This window comes from Condylostylus longicornis, unplaced genomic scaffold (genome assembly GCF_029603195.1).
Source record: "Condylostylus longicornis isolate FDR11 unplaced genomic scaffold, ASM2960319v2 ptg000044l, whole genome shotgun sequence".
Lineage (NCBI taxonomy): Eukaryota > Metazoa > Arthropoda > Insecta > Diptera > Dolichopodidae > Condylostylus > Condylostylus longicornis.
In genome coordinates, this window is record NW_026578013.1 from 7,192,833 (window position 1) to 7,214,151 (window position 21,319).

At 22.6% G+C, this 21,319-nt stretch overlaps 3 protein-coding genes across 3 annotated transcripts; all 3 read left to right on the forward strand.

Annotated features, from left to right (window-relative positions):
- Positions 1-1,139: 1,139 nt before the first annotated feature.
- Positions 1,140-2,425, forward strand: LOC129610221 (YEATS domain-containing protein 4). The gene is made up of 4 exons (XM_055522697.1): positions 1,140-1,318; positions 1,379-1,588; positions 1,658-1,931; positions 2,007-2,425. Exons 1-4 carry the CDS (start codon positions 1,262-1,264, stop codon positions 2,165-2,167), a joined length of 702 nt encoding a protein of 233 aa, XP_055378672.1. The 5' UTR covers positions 1,140-1,261; the 3' UTR covers positions 2,168-2,425.
- A 14-nt stretch (positions 2,426-2,439) lies between these two features.
- LOC129610220 (solute carrier family 25 member 35-like) lies at positions 2,440-6,628 on the forward strand. Its single transcript, XM_055522696.1, has 5 exons — positions 2,440-2,795; positions 4,259-4,456; positions 5,546-6,097; positions 6,166-6,280; positions 6,375-6,628. The coding sequence occupies exons 2-5, from the start codon at positions 4,394-4,396 to the stop codon at positions 6,590-6,592; spliced, it is 948 nt and encodes a 315-aa protein (XP_055378671.1). The 5' UTR covers positions 2,440-2,795; positions 4,259-4,393; the 3' UTR covers positions 6,593-6,628.
- A 5,401-nt stretch (positions 6,629-12,029) lies between these two features.
- Positions 12,030-21,103, forward strand: LOC129610406 (histone deacetylase 11-like). The gene is made up of 6 exons (XM_055522971.1): positions 12,030-12,152; positions 19,596-19,706; positions 19,795-19,937; positions 20,010-20,336; positions 20,450-20,558; positions 20,933-21,103. Exons 1-6 carry the CDS (start codon positions 12,030-12,032, stop codon positions 21,101-21,103), a joined length of 984 nt encoding a protein of 327 aa, XP_055378946.1.
- The last annotated feature ends 216 nt before the right edge of the window (positions 21,104-21,319 follow it).

The window sequence follows — 21,319 nt, forward strand, 5'->3', positions numbered from 1 at the left end:
TGATACGGAAAATTATAGGGTGTTGTCTGGAAACCCCAACCTTGAAAAATTCGAGTTTTTCATATTCTTCCTTTAATTTTTTGTTTTTTTTATTTAACTGTAATTTTTCTTATGTTTTTTTTTGTATTTTTCTTTTATTTTCAGAATAAAGGAGCGTTAAACAATGTTATATATATAGTTTTATATTATATAGAATTTTCCTATTTTGTTTAAGTATATAGAGAAGTGAAATAGATATTTTAACAAAAAATTAAGAGCATAAAATTTACACATTTTTTTTAGAATTTCATCCTTGAGTCTTAGAATTGTAAATTTTCAAATTGAATTTGTTTTATCAAAATGCACCTTTATTAATTCCTGTAATATTTTTTAAATTTTATGTAAATAATTAAATACGTTTACATGCTTTTTGCTGCATATCAGAATGGCTAAACACAAACAATAATCATGACTTCAAAAAATCTAAAACTTACAAGCAATTCCTTTTAATGTTTGTATTAATTCTTATATTAATGTTAATATTCTTGCATATTTATTCCCTTAGAATTTAAGATCACATAAATACATATGATGTAGCTAAGATAAATAATTTCTCATATTGCGATTAAAACATATTGAACATTCTATTTGTATATACAGGATTATTCTACAAGCTCTTACTAATTTAAAAAATTCATTAACTTTTCTAAATCATAAGCCATAAGGAATAAATAATTTAATAAGAGAAGTCGGTTATTAAAATTTTATCAAAAATGATTATATGTGCATGCATACACACATATATCACTCTTGATTCGACTCAATAATGGTAAATTTACGTTCTTCAGAAAATAAATTTACGTTCTGATAAAAGAGAATTTCTCTAAAACTAAATTTATTAAACAAGTACCGTTACCTACTATGAAAAATTTCAAAAACAATTAAATTTAAACAATTTTAAACGTAATGTAAAACGGTTTATTTCTACTTATATGTTTTCAGTTTCCGTTTTGTTCCGTCAATATCAAATGTTTCATAACAAAATTATAGAATGAAACAAAGCTACTGAAATTATATCTAAAACGATAAGTTTGACATTAATAATTTTGACAACTAAATAGTAAATAGAGAAATACATATTTTTTTGTTTTACAAAACAAGCTTGATTTTAAATTTTTTTGAAAAAATTTTGTAAATTTTAATTTATTCTGAAATAAGTATAAACAATTGTAAAGAGAAAAAGAAAATAAAATTAAAATAAACCAATACATAATTAATTAAGATGAATTCATTGAATATTCCAACTGATTTCGGACCAGATTCTGGTGGACGCGTAAAGGTATGTATAACAAATGAACCTATGAAAATAATATGCTCATTTAATAAAATATCTTTAAAGGGTTTAACAATTGTAAAACCAATTGTTTATGGAAATATTGCAAGATCTTTTGGTAAAAAACGAGAGGAAGATGGTCATACACATCAATGGAATGTTTATGTTAAACCATATCGTAATGAAGATATGGCAGCTTATGTTAAAAAAGTTCATTTTAAATTACATGAAAGTTATGCAAATCCAAATAGGATAGTAACAAAACCACCATTTGAGGTAATATTATTATTATTAATTTCTTTTAGTTTTCTAATGTACATAAATACTTAATAACAATATTTTCAGGTAACCGAAACTGGTTGGGGTGAATTTGAAGTTGTTATAAAAATTTATTTTCATGATCCAACAGAAAGACCAGTAACATTGTATCATATATTAAAATTATTTCAATCACCAATTGTATACAGTGAAATTAATTCATCAATATCTGATAATAAAAAGGGATTAGTTTCTGAGCAATATGAAGAGATAGTTTTTCAAGAACCAACACAATTAATGCAACATTATTTAACTAAAGTTGAACCGGTGACAACAGGAACCTATAAACATGATACTGATTGTAAGAATTTTTTTTTTATATTTCTGACTATTTAATTTTATTTTAATTGAAAACATTAATAATTTTTTGTTTTAGTTGAAACGAAAAAAGTAAAAACTTTAGAAAATATAGTTGAAGTAAAAGGGAAAGTGAAAAATGAAATAGCAATTCTTAAGGATAAATTAAAAATAGCTAGGGAAGCAATTACAAAATTTAAAGCAGAACTTGCGAAAGTTCAAAAAAATCCTATTACATAAGTGCTAAAACAAATTTTTTTTAAAATCATATTAATATGAAAGCTCAAACTTTCTTTTTATACTTACCAAATTTTTTATTTTAAATGAAATAAAAATGCAATTACTTATTTGAATAATATAAGTTTTATCTTCAATTATTTATTTTATATCCTCTAAGAAGCACGGTAGTAAACAGTGTTTAGTATGTATTTTAATGCTTATAAATACGATTCTCAAAATTAGTACATAACCGGTTCTTAAAAGCTTTGATTTTATTTATACGTACAATATAAGTATATAGATATTTATACATATTTTGGAACATATTTTTGTTTTTGTTATTATATACATATTCATAAAAGAGTTTTATATACCTGCATAAGTGTATTAAGTTAGAAACACGTTGATATGATAAAAAAAAAAAGATGATACGGAATTTTTTAATCGTAATTTATAATAAAAATATTTTCAACACATCAGTGATACCATAAACACGCGACTCAATAGTTTACACATTCTTTTATAAAGATAATATTATAAAAAAAGTGTGAATCGAATATTGTGACACAAACTATTTGGCTTTACATATATTTAGAAGATTATGTATTTACTTAGATTATAAAATTCGTCATCAATCAGCTGGTGCTTTGTAAATGCAATAAATTTTTTATTTATATCGTTTGTTTATAATCAAAATATTTTAATTTTCTCTAAGTAAAAGTGAGTATGAACATTAAAGAGACTAAAACATAATATTATAAATAGAACTGGCTTCCCATGTGACAATATTCTTATTTCGGTTTATGTTGTTCTGAACATTAGTGTTTCTTAATTTTAAGTAAAAATACAAATGTTTTTCTTAATAAATTAGTTTTAACTTTAAATTTAAATGGTCGTTATCGGAGATTATGCTTATTTTAAATTAAGCCTTTAATATAAAAATAGTTTCATAAGTCACCGATTGTTTAATATTTAAAATATCTGATATATAGATTTGAAACTTTAAAAGTTTTGGTATTAAATTAAAATATTACCGTAAATACTATTTTAGTAATTATAAAACATTTATTTACAAAATTTAAATTACAAATGTACTAAACAATTTTGAACACACTTAAAACTTATGTTAATTGTGTGTATAATCCTTTTGTTCTTGAAATATGTGTAAAAGTATCAAAATCAAAATTATATTATATAAAATCATTTATCTTACATTTAAAGATATTCGGTGATTATCATATTTTTAGACAATTTATGTATATTTGTTAAATTGCTGCATGGGCTTCCATAGAAACGACTATGTCTCATCACAAAAATGATCATTTTCACATCAAATGATTTTTTATTCAAAGGTCAGTTCTTTAGTAATGAAATTGCAATTGCAGAGCACACAAATTAAAGAAATATTTTTCTTCTTCAAAAAAATTACAACATTAATAAACAAATTGAAGATTTACATATTATTGTAAAGAAGAATACTTTATGTGTATATAATATTATAACAATCTTTTGAAATAAAAATGAAAGTGACATATTGAAAATAATAAATTTTGTAACCTAATTGAAATCAAAATAAATTTTATTATTTTATATACCTATGTACTTTAAAAATTTCAATTAAAAATTAAATTTTCACCTTACGTAATAAAATTTAATAAAATCAAACTAAAATAACTAAATTTATAATTAAAAATATGTTTTACAAAAAATTTTAATAAGATTAATTAAAAAAATTGAAAATTATTGTTCATAAATAAAAGGTTGAATACAAAATATATATTTTATTGAAAAATAATAAGTTCATCTAAATAGAATATAAAAAAATTATGTAAATGTGTTTAAATGGGTGAAAATTTCGTATATATTGTAATAAATTCTCCTAATACACAAATGTGTACATATGTGTAAGAAGCGCATAAAATATTCATCAAGTGAATAGTGAATGTAACTATATACATATATAAATATACATATGTATATCATTTATACTACATACTTTGCTTTCAATATTCTCTATGTTTTATATAAATAGTATAGATTAATAGAGAATAACATACCTAAAAATAAAAATTTAAACAAATTTAGTTCATTTACTCTTAATTTAATTCATAGTTTGGCGCTTGTTATTATTTTTGTTTTTTATTTCGGCATTAAAATATTTATTTCATGATTTGTAAATATTTATAAACAAAATTTGACAAAACAATTTTGTATTACATTGTGTTTGTTGAAATTCAAAATAGAGAAATGGATTTTTTGATTGGGGGTGTAGCTGCAATGTGTGCTGGTGTTTTTAGTAATCCTTTTGATGTAAGTATATAATTTGCTTTTTTATAGCTGGCATAAACATTATAAAAATTTGAATTTTATATAAAATCAATCTTAATTTTATTAGTTCTAAATTACAATGAATCATAGACTTTTTTTACTAAAACTAGTTTAATGCAAATATTTAATATGCAATATAGCATTCATCTGTTAAGTCAGTTGTAAATTTTCTGGTCCGATTTCTAAATCAAAATTCAAATATATATGTTAATACAAATTATCTACTAATGATAGAGATTTGAATTTTTTTCCAAATAAGTGTGTACTTAATAAGGAATTACTAATTCGATTATAATGTTTTTTAAATTTTTTAGTAGCTAGTCATATTGTATTATATATTTATGCATATTAAAGCTGCAGCAAAAATAAATTTTAAATTTACTGTTATTAAAATATACCCAATAGGTACATACATATATGGCTTTATTTTAAGAAATTGTGTATCCTTTGTATGTCAACTTTATACCATATAAAAAAAAATGTCCTCTATAAATAATTTTAAGTGATTGACCCATACTTATTTGAAAAGTATTTTTATCAAATTACTCATAAATTTATGGAAATAAATTTTAACTTTTCAATAAAAAAGTTTCTATTTTTGTAAAAAAATCAATTTTTATTTTCAATTTATGTGAAATAATTTTTTCTTGCTCATTTTTAATTTAAAAATCTTCGTAATTGTTTAATTCAGTAAAAGTCATGATATTAATTTGTAATTAAATAAAGATCAAAAAATCTTAAAATTGAGAATTAAGAAATTTTATAAAAATATAAACCGAAACATATTCTTCTTTTGTATAAGAAACTAGCAAATTTTTTAAAGAAGTTTTATATTAATTTATAAACGACATGTGTATCTACATGCATACATGCTCGTTATAGCTACATCTCATATAAATTTATAATTCACGGTTATTATATTTTTTATTATTTATTTACATTTCAAAATCTCGTTATCTATAATTGCACTGTATACTTAAAGAATACTTTTTTTAATAGGGAAACTATCTCATTAATTTTACTTTCATAAATAATAAATTAATTTTACATTGTACTCCTTTAATTTTAAAGGTAATAAAAACCAGACAACAACTGCAAGGCGAACTACAACAGAAAGTTGGTGATGGAACTACAAGACTAGCCTATCGAAATATATTTCATTCGGTGAAAAATATTATTAAAGCAGAAGGTTTAACTGGCTTACAGAAAGGATTAGTACCAGCTTTAAGTTTTCAATTTGTTATGAATAGTACACGTTTGGGAATATATCAAACAGTAGATAGTATGTACTTAACATCATTTAATCGTGATGTTGAAAATCGTTCTGGAATTTTGTGTATTTTCTGGGGTGGAGTAGCTGGTGTTGTAGGGGCATATTTAGGTTGTCCTTTTTATTTAATAAAAACACAAATCCAAGCACAATCACAAGCATCTGGTAGATATGCTGTTGGCTATCAACATCACCATCGTAACACAATAGATGGTTTAAAAAATATTTTTAAGCAACATGGAATTAGGGGATTGTGGAGAGGATATTCTGGTCTTGTACCAAGAACAGCTGTAGCATCATCAGTACAATTATCTACATTTTCAACTTGCAAGGAATTTCTAAATAAATATGAGGTAAATATAACCAATATACTTAAATACTTATATACTTGCTGTATTTACAAATTTAATTTTGAATATAGGTATTCTCAAATTCAGTATTTTTAAATGCTTGTGCATCTAGTATGGTTAGTGGATTTTTTACTGTTATATTTATGACACCATTTGATGTAGTGGCTACACGATTATTTAATCAAGGTGAAAAACTTTCCTTTTTTTTCTATATCTTAATTAAAATCATTCAAATAATATCTTGGTTAAAATGAATAAAATGATTTTGCTTCTTTTTTAGGAGTCGATAAAAATGGGCGAGGCTTACTTTATAAAAATTTATTTGACTGCTTTTGGAAAACTTTTCAATATGAGGGTGTTAAAGGTCTTTATAAAGGACTAATACCAAATTATTGGCGAACAGCTCCACATACGATATTAAATTTAACATTTTGGGAACAATTCAAAAAATGGAAAGATGTATATTTATCGGATGAAAGCAAAATTTATTTTGAATAATTTATATTTGTATATTTATTTTATTTAAAACAAGAAAAAAAATAATAAAATTAAACTTTTGCACATACCTTATTAAGCTTTGCATCAGTTTAGTAAATACATACGTAATGAATTTGCATATATTTAGGAGATTTTTTTTAAATAAATTGGCAATATAAGTTGATAAGCTATGTGTATGCAATGGATTTAGCACAGCTTTGAACCGGAAATTGTTATGCTAAATTAATATAATAAATTTGTCGTAAGGAAATCTAATGGTAAACGAATAAAATATTTAACACCATTATTCGTTCTAATTTCAGTTGTTTCATTTGTTTTTAGATGAAAAAGATTTCGAGTATCGAAATTTGTGATTTGAAAATTTAAGATATTATGATGAAAACAGATATTTTTAATAATTAAAATTAATTTATCCAATAAATAAAAAAGACACACAGACGAAATTGTGGCATTAAATAAAAATCATCCATTTGTAATTGTAAAACTTAATGAACCGCTTTTTAATGTCAAGAACATTATTAATATGAAAATTTTAAATAATAAGTTGGTTTTTGCGTAATAAAAATTTTGTGTAAATAAATTTTTAGAACTCTTCCGCCGTAATTAACTTTTAATAAAGCAATTTTTATGAATTTGGTTATCTAATCCCTCTCAGTCGGATTTCTTTTATGGTATAAAAGAAATAAAATATTATTATGCACATCTTATCTTCTGCTTGCATGTAATGTATACCAAAATTTTATAAAAACTATTAAACGGTACGCTATAATTAGTTGTGTATTTTTAAAATATCTTAAAATCAATATTATTACAGTTCATTTGTTTTTCATATTCATAATTAAATAATAATATTTGTTATATCAAAGAAATTTTCTTATGCTCTACACAAATTATTTAAACGAGTTTTTAGCCAAATTTTCTTTTTGTAATATTTTTGTTATTGCTCTAAAAATAAACAAATTTTCCTTTTTTTTGAAACGGAAATATAAGAATTATATGTAAGTATATACATACAAATAAAGTGTAAACATTCGTATGTGATAATAAAATTTTAATTAACATGTTTGCGACGAAATATTTAATTAATTAATTAAAGATTTTGCAGATATCAATGAATAAAATATTTGAAAAATTTGATTGAAGAGTACGCCATTGTAGTAAGAGGCACATATGGAGTAATAAAATTATCATTATGAATAAACAACCTATATAACCAATAGCTATAATAGACAACTAGACGCTAACGAAAGAAATTTATTGTACACTCTTTATCCATTCTCTTTACTTAACTTCAAAACAAGAAGAACTAGCGTAATATTCAATGAAAGTGAAATACTGCTCGCGTTTAATATTTCAGTTTTGCCATTTAGCTTATTTATTCATAAATTTCCGAACTGAATCTGAATACCAAGATCATTTTTAGCATTAAATTCAAGAATTTATTGATTTTCTACACAACAACTTTATTTAATTAGAATTTTTACTGAAGGACAAATAATATTTTTCTGAAATTTCCATATTATTTAATTTGAGAGTACCGAATGCTTCTCCTGCAATTTATAAAAAAAATTTATATGACGTCATGGAATATTTTTAATTGTTTTTAATTAATATGATCAAATCTAATTACATGCCAATTTTAAATGGAGTATTAAATTAGTTTATTTTGTGCGATTTCTATTTTTAAAATTTCTATTAATAAATTATATATTTGTATATTAAAACATAATGATATTTAGCTTGAGTTTTTCAATAGAAACTAATACAAAATTAATGAAAATTGGAATGTGCTTAAAAAATAATTTTAAAAGGAGGAAATATATAGATACTTATTTAAAGGAAAAACAACTAAATTTAATCATGACGAATAATAATTAATTATTTTTAATTTGATTTATTAAAGATAAACTAAATGATTACAGAATTTTATGGAAGGCGATTTCAGATTTTCAATAAAATTAATCAGTGAAATTTATTTAAAAAACTTTATATATAACTTTGGAATATAACTTAAAGGACTTTTACGTTTTCATGAAATTTTTGTTTCTTTTTAAGAATTTACTACTGAACCTATATTAAATTAGATATATATTGAAGTACGCATTTAATAATATACATTTACATATTCGGATATGTGATATAAAACAAACATGTTACACAGAATTAATATTACAACGTCTAACTGCAGTACACCTGTAACAACGATAATATCAATAAAACTGGTGTTACCAATATTTTAAATTTTTAACAAGAAACATAGAGAAAAATAACTTAATCAAGAAACTACACATTATGAATAATAAGGGAAGAACGTTGCCTTCAATATGAAAGAGCTTGTATATATGAATGTATCTTGGCTCACCATATACAAAAATAATCAACCGAACTAAGTTTTATTTTCATTCAATCACATTTTTGCAACTAGAAATTTCGTTTGATCTCTAGTTTAATCTCTAATTTATCCATCAGACATTTCAATTCAAATTCAATAATAAATAAGATATATTTTTTTTTTACTTCTATGAATTTACATCTCATTATATAAATTATGTATATATTTTGTAAATTAAGAATTTGAACTTAAGAAACTACCTTGAACTTTAAAAATTATGGGCATAGTTAGCAACTATATACATACAATCATTACAGAACATTTTATATGAAAGATTTAAGTGTATATTTCGTTTTCGAAAATAGAAAAAAAAAAATTTATTTCACTTCATATACATGAAAAATTCAATTAATACGGTAATAAATTTTTTATGGTCTCTAACATAGCATAGGAATAACACTTTAAACATTAAGTTTATTAAAATTACAGAGCATATTTTGTAATTTTTATAATATTTGAACTGTTCAAGTATAAATTTTTTTTTAAAATTGTCAGCTGAATTCAATAATTTTTCCAAAAACAACATTGTTGCATTCTAATTAATTCTATGGTATTCATATTAAGTAAGAATTTAATCTATTTTTTTAATTTAGGACATAACAGCATAAAATGCTTTTGCATAAAATGATGTAATTTCAATTTCAATTTTGTCAGACTATTCGACATTTATTATGACTTCAATATGTTAAGTAATCTTTTAATTACAAATTTTTAACTTTTATGAAAATTTAAAATTATTAATAATTTCTAAATTTGTATAGCTTTTCAATTATTTAAGTATTTAGTGCCTTTGTTATAGATAAATCTGTAAAATTATTTTATCCCTTAATTCAACAATATTGAAAATATATGAATTTACAAAAAAATTAGAATCTCGTCTATCTTATCTCTTAATGTAGTATCAATTTTTAAGAATATTTTAAATAATTGCTCCACCTTCGAATGCATTTATCACTAAGAAATTCAATTTCTATTTTACCAACAAGATATTGTAACCCTCATTAGATATTAATTGCATTCATTACCCTATATTTTATTATGCAACATGAAAATTTATGAATACCACAAAGAAATACTGACCATGAAATTACATACTGGTCTGTAACTTTTCATGGTCAATATTTATTGGAATATTACCCTTCATTTCCGAGTTCACAATGCAATACTTCCAATTACATATATGTACACATAAGAGGGTCTCCCTTCCGTTTTACTAAATAAAAATTTATTTAAACTGAATCATTGCTGTAAATAAAGTAATTTGGCTACAAGTTAAAAAAATATCAATCATATTAATGAAGCATTTATATTAAATATTATGCAATATTTGTAAATCTATAAATATAACCCTAAAAAAATTGAATATGTGAAAGTATACAAATAAGACAGAACTTCCGTATTTTTAATATTTCTTTCTTTTTTTTTTTTATTTAATAAAAGTAACAAAAATTCTATACTAAAATAAAAATATATTTTTGTTTTTTATTTTTAAATCCATTAAATTTATTTATGTAAATTTTCGCAAAAATTTTAAAAGTTTTTTATATATACCCAAATACATATTTCATATATACACACTCATTATATATATTTGGATTACATCAATTCATAAATAAAATTCTCATCCCTCATAATTTGGAACAAAAAAAAAATGGCGTTTCATATGCGTATTTTACTCTTTAGTTCTTAGTAAGTAACAGCTATTTAAAATAAATTAAAAAAGAAAAATGGAAAGAACAAATTACTTACAAAATAATATTCGTATATAAAAATTCTTCAAAAGAAAAAACAACAACAATAAATTAAAAGGAAAAGAGAAAATTAATTATTATAGAATTAAAAAAAAAAAAAAACAAGTGTTTATTTTTAAATTTTAGATAAGATTTAAGAAATTTCTCCAACGCGCTTTTAACCATGTTGACAAAATGAACTCGACAAAATAAAAGCATACACGCAAAAATAATCAAACAAACAAAATAACACCATAAATCTATTCAAAACTTAAAGTATGCGTTGGTTGAGTGTTGCCATTGAAAAGTAATTTGCATATTTTTGCCAATGACGTTTTTTATTTTTTTTTTTTTAATCTCTTCAATTTTTTTATAATTTTCTTTACCAATACAAACACTAATATTTTTTTTTTTTTTTTCTCCTTTTGTTGTTTTTTTTTACCGTTAAAGATTTTAAGGAAAATTCAAATTCAAGGGCAACGCAAAATTTTTCTGTTGTTTCTCATTTTGTTTTTGTTTTTCTTGTGTTTTGGTATGGTGTTTTCTCAGATATTTTGCTGTTTTTTTTTTAATTTTTGTTATTTAATTTGATTGTTGATTCCGAAATTTTTTTTCTTATACTTTAATAAAAACAATACAAATACAATTATAAATAAAAAAAATAAAAATTATTTTTGTTTTTTTTTTTTTTATTAACATCCGTTAGTCACAAAAAATATTTTCATTAACACATTAACTGTAGGTATGCGCTATCACTGTATAAATATTTTTAGTATGTATGCATGGAATTTATAAATGATTATCAATATCATTGAATTGCTTTAAAAGAGATTTGTATATTGTACAAGTAACAGTAATAATATCAATACTATCACAACATTAACTAAATTTAAGCCTTCATGGAACAAGTATATTGAAGCACAACATACTGAAATAATCATCAGTTGATTTCGTAATTTCGCTATGAAAAGATATCCTTTCGAGTAACGGTAAAATTGAAAATTTAAAATATAACAAAAAAAAAATATAGAGAAATAAAAGGATCTGCAATTTTATTAAAAGCTTTCATAAATTCTAAATTAAATTAAGTGAATTGAATATAAAAAGAAAATTTTATTAAAACAAATTGTTTAAAAATAATAATTAAAACTGATAAAATTAAAAATTAAATAAATTTTTATTTTAATTTGAAAAATATTATTAAAAAACTTTGTAAAAAGAAATTTATAAATTTTTCCAAAACTCAAAATAATTGTTTTAACTGTCCCAATTTTTTCCGTGAATAAAGCTAATTTATTATAAGTAAAACAAAAAAATGGTATTCTTTCAAATACAAGAACGTCTTCCAATTGTTTGGTCCAAAGATTATAATGTGGCATTTTGCGGATTACAATGTTTATATCCATTTGATACAGAAAAAGGACAACATGTTCTACAGGTTAGTAAATTTAAAAATTCAAAAAATAATTATAAAAAATTAAACTTTTAGAAAAATTTTTACCTATATACGAGTATCAACTAAATCCAAAAACTAATTTAATTTAAATGTATCCTTACTTAACTTTGGCAAACTCAATTAAAAAATTTATCAAATCTTCAAACTTTTTCTTTTGGCTTATATGTTACCTATTTATTTTATATCAAAAGTGAGTGGAATTAATTTATTCTTGTTAAACTTTTAAGGAATGTATTAATTAGGAGACAATAAAATTTTTAAGATTATTAATTTTAATAATAGTGATTTTAATTTTAATACTAATATCGGTATATATATCTGTAATATGGGTATAATTTTCATCTAGTTTTCCACTGGTGCTGTAACACACAATTCTCCAATTGCAAAAAATTCTCCTTAAATACGAAAACCATATTAACTTGGAATTAAATATAACATTTTAATAGACAAGATTTCACTTTGTTAAAGAATTCAGAGGGCGATTTTTAATAAAACAAATTTAATTATTTATCCAGGTTTCCTTCTTATTCAAATAAGCCTCTAACCCAACAAAATTAAACTGTAATAGAAACTTAAGTATTATAAAAATTTTTAGTTGTGTTAATATTGAAATTTATGAATTTTAATATTAGAATCATATTAATTGAGATCATCAGAAAATTTCATTCAAAAATACAAAAGATTATAAACTTTTATAACTAAATATATTTTATTTTAAAAAAAAATTCTGAAATTTTATTTTAATAAATAATTTGAATTAAAAATTTTAAATACAAAAATGCAAAATAATCAACATGATTGCTTTTTCGAAAGAAATTTTCAAGTGATCAAATTAAAAATGATGCCTGGTCGTACAAATATTAAAGTTACTCATGATTTATTAAAAATTAAAAAGTCACTTCTACGTATGTTATAAGAAATGTAATTTCAAAAAAAAGTACTCGTAATAACACGGCTGACAGAAATTTTGAAAGAATAGCTTGGTTCATTGGCGTTCATGCGTGTAGACCCGTCATGCGTGTTTTGTGATCTCTTCAAGTTACTATTCGAATAATTTTATACCATAAGCTACTCTATCGAATTATAAAGAAATTTTTATTTCAAATAATTTTTTTTAGACTAATTGAAAATATTAATGACAATGTGAACAATCACAAGTGTAATTATACAATACGAGTAATATATTATTTCGGTTATATGCTCAATTAATTGAAGATTCATCCAAAAACAATATTACTACGTAAATCAAAAAATGTATTAATATGAAAAAATAATAATATTGTGCTTGAATATAAAATTAAAGTTTAAAATTAAATTTAAAACAATTACTAATAATAAAGGAATTTTTGATTTTTTCACAATAAAAATTTTATTATTTAACATTAATATGTGAAGAGGTTACATTCAAAGGGGAACAGATTCTTAAAATTTTAAATGAATTTGGTCCCTTTTGAAAATTTCCTCTTCATTTTAAAATCTACATAACTATTTTTCTAATAATAAAATACAATTTGTTGCATGATAAAAATTTCCATGAAAACGCTTTAATACACTGAGAAAAAACATTAAAATAAAATTTATTAAATTTTTCAATAATAAGAGCTCGCATAATGCACAAGAAATGCAAGTGAAAACAGATTTCACCTTCAATATTTCATAATTTTCTAACTATAAAAGCAATTATTTCACCTACATTGAAATATCTATTGACTACATTAAATATCCTTTACCGTTATTATACTAACACTCATTATACAAACGCATGACATCTCCATATAATGTATACATACATGTAAATATTGATATAAATATTTTGATTTTGACGTCGAATATTCAATTTGTTTAAAAAAATCATAAAATTATAATTAAATTTTTTTTTATATTAGCAGTGCGCGTTGGCGACATTTTTAATTTGTTTTATTTTTTTATTTTCATTATATTTTTAAAATATTGAAATACAAAAATAGAAAAATATTTAGTAAAGAATTTTCGCCTTAAAAATTCTTTTAAAATCCTTTAAATTATTCAACTCGTGTTTTTTTTTTCATTCTAGCGTATATATAGACCTTGGCAATAAACTCAAATTCTCAATTCATCAAACAATAATTCAATATACATTCGAATTTCAAATGAAAACATTAAATAATGGGGAGGAATTTTTGGAATGTTAATTACATAAATAAATAGATAGATAATTATAGATATAGCTATATTTAAATTTTCTTTTAAGATTCATAAAGCCATTGAGTTGGTTAGTGTGTTAATTATCTTTAAATTTCATAACAGTTTAATGGGACCACAACGAATATCATTTGTCAAAAATTATATGAAAATTATTCGTTCTAATTTTTCGTACAAATTTGTAAATAAATAAAAACTTTTCATATTTTATGCTATTTTACAATACAATTATAAAATTTGCAATAGAATTGGATTAGTTAGAAACAAAAAAATAACAACTTACATTGAGATTAGAAAAAATCCCTGGTCTTTTTCAAGAAGCCATACATCAAAAATTTGTTGTTTCATTATTTATATTTCATTAAAGCTCAATAAACGACTCTGAGTGAGATTTTTTTGTCTAAAAAGCTTACACAGGATTTATAGTCTTATTATAAAAAGATCTTTGGCATTAGGCATAATATCGAATTTTTTTGATGTATTCGATGACTCTGACACAATTTTTAATAAAATACTTAAAACAAATTTTTGAATACAATTTATTCCAATTTAAATATTGTTAATTGCGATTCTCGAATTCTACAAATTCAAAATAAATTATTGTAAATTAATTATATGTGTACGAAATTCAATATTATTCAGCATTAATCAATTTTAATAAGTTTTTGTTGAAAAACACATTAAAATTAATTATTTTAACATCTTCTACACTTAATTCCTATATTATGAAAATTAATATTAATCTATACTAATTTAAAATAATCAAATTCACGATATAAGCAATCAATCAATCCAATATTCTTCCTAGAAATAAATTGAAGTTTCCTTAATTTCTTAGAAATTTATTAAATAAACAAATTTGTTTACTACGAATAAAAATTTGATTATTTAGTCTTTAGTTAGAACGTATATATACAACAAATAGTAGTATACTAGTACTAACATTAACATTAGTATTAAAAACAATCATCTTAAATATTATTATTGGAGGGAAAAATATTTACTAAAACACAAAAAAAAAATATAATATAGACATGCTTATTAATAAGAAACAACAACTCCAACTGTGATTTATTCTAAATTTTAAACAATATCATTATTTCAAAGAAAACCCTCAATATATTGTAAGAGCATGGTAAAACGCATGTACACAATAAATAAATTTTACACTACCGGTTATTAAATATAAAATTTATTAAAAAAAAAAAAAACGAAATTCATAATAATAAAATTGCGTTTTGCACACCTCAATATAAGTAATTACCTGTTATGTAAACAATGTCCAAATTAGAATTTTAAAAATTACATTAAAAATTATTTATAAATAGTGTACACGTTTTGATTAAAAAATTAAATTATAATAAACAAACAATATGTAGCAAGTTTTTAAATACTATACTTAATTAGTTCGTATTTTCCTAAGTAATTAGTTTTAGATGAAAAAATCATATTAGAAATCTCACAATGGATGAATACAAAATAGAAAAATTTGTAACAGGCATCGTTTATTTCAGGGTTCTCAAGATTTTTACCTAAGAGGCGGTTATTTAAATAATAGAGCTTCAAATCGCTATGGTTTACATATTAATCAAAGATTCTTAGTTAATGTGCCAATGTTTAAAACTACAAATTATCGATATTTCTTTGATATAACTTCTGTTCGCTTGTTAAACATATACGTGCTATAAGAAATTTAAAATAATTTTGTTAAAAATGTAAAAGAATGGCTTTTGAGTTTTGAGCATAGAGAGGTAGATAATTTGTTAACTAGCCTAAATTGATTTAATATTACGAGTATAACTTTATTTAGTAAAATTCTTAATCCAAATCATGTTTTGTAAACTATAAAATTAAGTAGGTATAAGTAAATAGTATGAATGAATATTTAATTTTTTTGAATTTAATTATATTTTGTAGCAGGAATAATTATAGATGCATAGAAACAAATAATTTTATTGTGAAAATTTTAATTTTTGTAGTACTACGTAGTATTAGATTTATTTAGCAATTGTAGAGTAGTATTAGAGTAGCAATTGTAGATTTAAATAATAATTTTTGGGTAAATAATTGGTGGCATTTACACTATTTATTTTTTTAAATAATAATGCCATATTTCTTATTCTCTTAGTTTAAGCAAACTTTGTAATGGAATGAAGTATGAAATAAATAAATAAATGAAATAAATAATTTAGAGAGAGTTATATTTGATTGTTTCCGTGTTTTTGTTTGTTTTATTTAGGGAAAACTAAATTTGTTTTTGAAAAAATTGATATTTGATAAATAATATGAATAATATGAAAATATTAGTATATTGCACGCACTTATAAATAGTAAAAATATGCTCTAATATTAGGGAAAAAAATTTTTTGATGAATATTTCGAGCAAACTTTTAAATAATATGAAAACATTTCATTCGAGCTTGTAGTTAACAAACTCAGGGTTGCCACTGGCAAGAAAAGTTTGTAACCATCTCCTATAGATTAAAGTCTTACCAAACCAAGAAGAAAGGAACCAAAATATCTGAAACAATACATTGTTATAGATATCTACTCAATATATTGTTATCATATCTATAACCGCATGAACGCATGTCCATTGGTCGGTCCTAGCGATTACCCAAAATTAATAATTTAAATTCAACAAATTTTCATAAATCACTTATTATACGTATACAGTAAATACTGAAAACTATTTTGACTGTATGAATGTGATAAAGGCATTATTTCGGGTAACTGTCATACAACATATAGCTCTTCCAGGAATTATAACAACTATAGTATTGAAATTTCACGCAAGTAAATATATTATTGAGGCCCCTATGTTATTAAGTACTATTTTAAAGAATTATATGTTAACAATAATATTTTGAACAATTTAAATTACAGTGCTTAAACTTTGCATAAACAAATATGGTCATTATTTGCGGTAAAATTTTTTGTGACGGTATGAGTTTATATGGTAATTGTTATACGTATAAACAAGAATTGTATAAAAAACAAAAAGTTGCTTGAATCAGTGTGACAATATTATCATACAACTCTTAAAATCATTTATTCGTTATAGTATCATAGAATTGACATGATTAACATTACCGTTTCTCGTTTTTAATAAAAATTTTTGAAAAGGAACCAAAATTGGAAAATGAGTACTATGTAACCATTGCTATAAACCCAACATGGTATGGGTTTATAGCAATACGCAATATAGTGAGATACATGAAAGTTGTTTTCTATAGAGAAATAGCTTTTTAAGTTCCATCTGTTTGTTCATTAAAACTGTTTGCCTTAAGCTTTAATAAATGATCGCACACACAAATGAACGGACAATAAAATTTAACATTTTTTCAAAAATTTCTCGAAAATGTGTTAAAATTTAAATACGTATTAATTAAGTGAGCAATTTATTATAATAAAATTTTTCCTACATATCGGGCTATAAACTAAACGCCAAATTTTCCAAATAAATCATTTTTTTTTTATTATACTTTAAATATTTTTATTTAACTCAACTTTTGATGTTTATAAATTAAGATAATTTGCAATATAAAATTTATTTTTATAATAATTTCATACCAAATAAAAAAATATTATTTTAAATTGTATAAAATATTCAAAAAGAATATTAAAAGACAAACAATAATTTTAAAAGATAATTTCAGTTCATCAGTCTGCAATTCAGAAAATTTTTTCTTATAAACACATAAAATTCAAGTTCATTGTTAAAATAAATTAAATTTACTTTTTTACAAAATAAATAAATTGTGAAAGAATTTTTTAGTGGGGGAGAGGAATAAGGAGGAGGCGGTAATTTCAATTAAAATAATCTTTCATAATATCTAGAGAAAAATATACAGACATACTTACAGAAATTATAGAAAATAATTATTTTAAATTTATATTTACTTAAATGACATTGTTTCTGTTTTTTATACAGCAAATTAACGATATTTCTGAATGGATTATTGCTAATTCTGCTTATAAATTAAAACAATAAATAATTAGGTTTAAATATTTTATTGATAATTGAGTAGGATTTCTTAGATTATTACTTTAATTAAGATTCTGTATGAGCTTGAGAATCAAAAATTCACTCTCAGCCTTTTGATTTTCACTTTCACCCTTGCTTTTAGAACCCATAACTATTCATTGTATTTCTACTTGTGCAGCAAATATGAAGTCAAACTTAATAGTATAAAAAACCTATGACAGTGATTTGAAAAGTATGGAACTTAAAATATTTGTTCAATGAATATAGACAGAACAATATTTTCATACATAAGGATTCAATGTAAAACGTTACAAAGGACCAGAAACATTAAGTGCTGATCAATGCATGTATGATTATTTTTCCTACTCTTCAACTGTATTTTCATCCGCATTTTTAATTTAGTTTCGTCGTCCAAGTTTTAAAGCGATTCGTTCTCTTTGCCTTTATAATAAAATTCCAAAAATATTAAAAAATTAATATACAGAATGATATTCAGTAATCAATGGCATAACATATACTATTGTTTAGGGCATCAAAAATGAGTAAATTTTTTGTTAAGAACAATGTGCCAAATATCAACGGTTTTAGATGTACAGGGACCTTTAACAAATTTTCACAAAATTTCTTTTTTCTCAAGTTATTTTGTTTGTAACTTCCGAAAGAAATACAAGCTTCAAATATACAGTTTGAATGCTTGTGTTTCCGAAAGTATGCACATGAAATGCAAAATCATGTACTCGTAATATGTTGGTTCTAAAAATTTATCAGCCCTTTCAGTTTTTCAGGCTTCAAATAAATAAACTTGGCACGTAGGAATTTCGCAAAAATTTCATTAAAATTTCTGTATTTGAAAATGTGTTGAAATTTAACACGTAGCTCCCAACACAAAATTTGACTGATTTTTAATGTTCTAAACAATGTTATATGTTATGTTACTGATTGCTGAATCACCTTGTATAGTAATGCATTTAATTTAATATGCTTTGTGATTTTAAATTGAGTGCAAATTCAATCAAATAAATTTAATTAAATTTCAATCAAATGCTATAGCGCATTTAATTTAAGATCACAATGCATATCATCAAAGAGCGCATTTATTTTGAAATAATGAAAAATTTAATTGAAAAATCATAGAGTATTTAAACCAAAGTCAAAATACATTGTAACTCTTATACATATAAGTTAATAAAATTAATAAATTTTAACAAAGGTTTAGTACCAATTCACCTCAGAATTTTTCTTTTTAATTAATACAGCTTCTTAAAGTATCAGGACTCGTTAAAGAAGACAATATTTACCGGCCTCTTGAAATGAATGAAGATGAGCTTTTGGAAGTTCATTCATTTGACTACTTACAAAGTCTTAAGGTATAGAAAATACATGAATTTTATTTTATAAAAACAAATCTTCCAATTAAAATTACTATACATTTATAAATTCATAATTATAACACAGATCAGTGACAATGTTGCCAAAATCGCAGAAATTCCTTTATTACATTTTGTACCAAATGTTTTCGTTCAATCAAGTTATTTGAAACCAATGCGTTTTCAAGCTGGTGGAACTGTAAAAGCATGTAAATTAGCTCTTAAACATGGGTAATTATAATAAAAAAAATTCTTATATAGTTTAGTAAAAAAATGTTTTTTTTTCCTATTAATTATTAATAGTTGGGCAATTAATCTCGGTGGTGGATTTAATCATTGTAGCTCTGATCATGGTGGTTCTTTTTCACCATATGCTGATATGTCACTTGCAGTAAAATCAATACTTTTAGATCAATCTAATAATGTACGACGTATTATGATAATTGATTTGTCATCACGTCAGGGCAATGGACATGAACGTGATCTTATGGATATAAAATCAGTTTATATATTTGATATGTATAATCATACATTGTATCCAAAAGATGAACAAGCAAAAATGGCTATATCAAGAAAAGTTGAATTACCATCACATACAGAAGATGAAGTATATTTAAGAAAATTAAGAATGTAAGTGAATTTATAAAATAATTTTATATTATTTATTGGGCATATTTTAAATTTTTACTCAAAGAATAATAAAATTAAAAATATGGAATAATTTTATTCATAATATTTTTCAGAAATTTACTGAAAGCTTTTGAAGAATTCACACCAGATTTTGTTTTATATAATGCTGGAACTGATGTTGTAGAAGGAGATGATTTAGGAGAACTTTGTGTTTCACCATCTGTAAGTTTATAATAGATTTGGGCTTCATACATAATTGAAATAATTCAACTATGATTTTTCATTTCAATTCTTATTTCAACTGATTATGTCTAATCAGTTTTATAAATTTCATTCCGAACTATTTTTAATAGTCAACAAATTTGACAATATGGAAAATTTCGAAAATAATTTTACCTAAAATTTAAATAATATATTCTCGAAAATATTTCACACTAATTTAATTATTTTAGTAATTTTAGACATTTTTTTCTTAATTATTCACCATCACTGCATCTTTTTTTAAAAAAACTCAATTAAAATATTAAAGATATTGAAATATTTTGTATGTTATTTGATTATACTCTTGCACTATAGAAAAATATTTTCTTTTCAAGGGAATTGTTGCACGTGACGAAATTGTGTTTACAAAAGTTCGAGGATTACAAATACCAATAGCAATGGTATTAGGTACAGGATTTGTTAGATCATCAGCTGAAATAATTGCAAGTTCAATAATTAATTTGAAAGAGAAAGGATTTCTACCCTCAAAAATGTGGGAACGTTAAATTCGATTAAATATATTAATATTAATTTAAATTTAATAATAAGTCTAGGGAATCAAACTAATTTAAAATATTTAATTAAATTAAAAAACAAAAACGAAAACAAAACTATTAAAATAATAATTTCTGTATTACTTGTATTTAATTTTATTTTTGTACATAAATTATATAAGAATCATTTTATAATTTAAAGAAAAAAACAAGAAAAAAAAATATGAA

Excerpts from the sequence above, each read along its gene's own strand:
- LOC129610220 (XM_055522696.1), top strand. The coding sequence starts at position 4,394 with ATGGATTTTTTGATTGGGGGTGTAGCTGCAATGTGTGCTGGTGTTTTT. Across the intron at positions 6,098-6,165 it reads AATTTCTAAATAAATATGAG|GTATTCTCAAATTCAGTATT; the intron begins GTAAATATAACC and ends TTTTGAATATAG. Across the intron at positions 6,281-6,374 it reads TACACGATTATTTAATCAAG|GAGTCGATAAAAATGGGCGA; the intron begins GTGAAAAACTTT and ends CTTCTTTTTTAG.
- LOC129610406 (XM_055522971.1), top strand. The coding sequence starts at position 12,030 with ATGGTATTCTTTCAAATACAAGAACGTCTTCCAATTGTTTGGTCCAAA. Across the intron at positions 19,707-19,794 it reads ACTACTTACAAAGTCTTAAG|ATCAGTGACAATGTTGCCAA; the intron begins GTATAGAAAATA and ends ATTATAACACAG. Across the intron at positions 20,337-20,449 it reads TATTTAAGAAAATTAAGAAT|AAATTTACTGAAAGCTTTTG; the intron begins GTAAGTGAATTT and ends AATATTTTTCAG.
- LOC129610221 (XM_055522697.1), top strand. The coding sequence starts at position 1,262 with ATGAATTCATTGAATATTCCAACTGATTTCGGACCAGATTCTGGTGGA. Across the intron at positions 1,319-1,378 it reads ATTCTGGTGGACGCGTAAAG|GGTTTAACAATTGTAAAACC; the intron begins GTATGTATAACA and ends ATATCTTTAAAG. Across the intron at positions 1,932-2,006 it reads CTATAAACATGATACTGATT|TTGAAACGAAAAAAGTAAAA; the intron begins GTAAGAATTTTT and ends TTTTTGTTTTAG.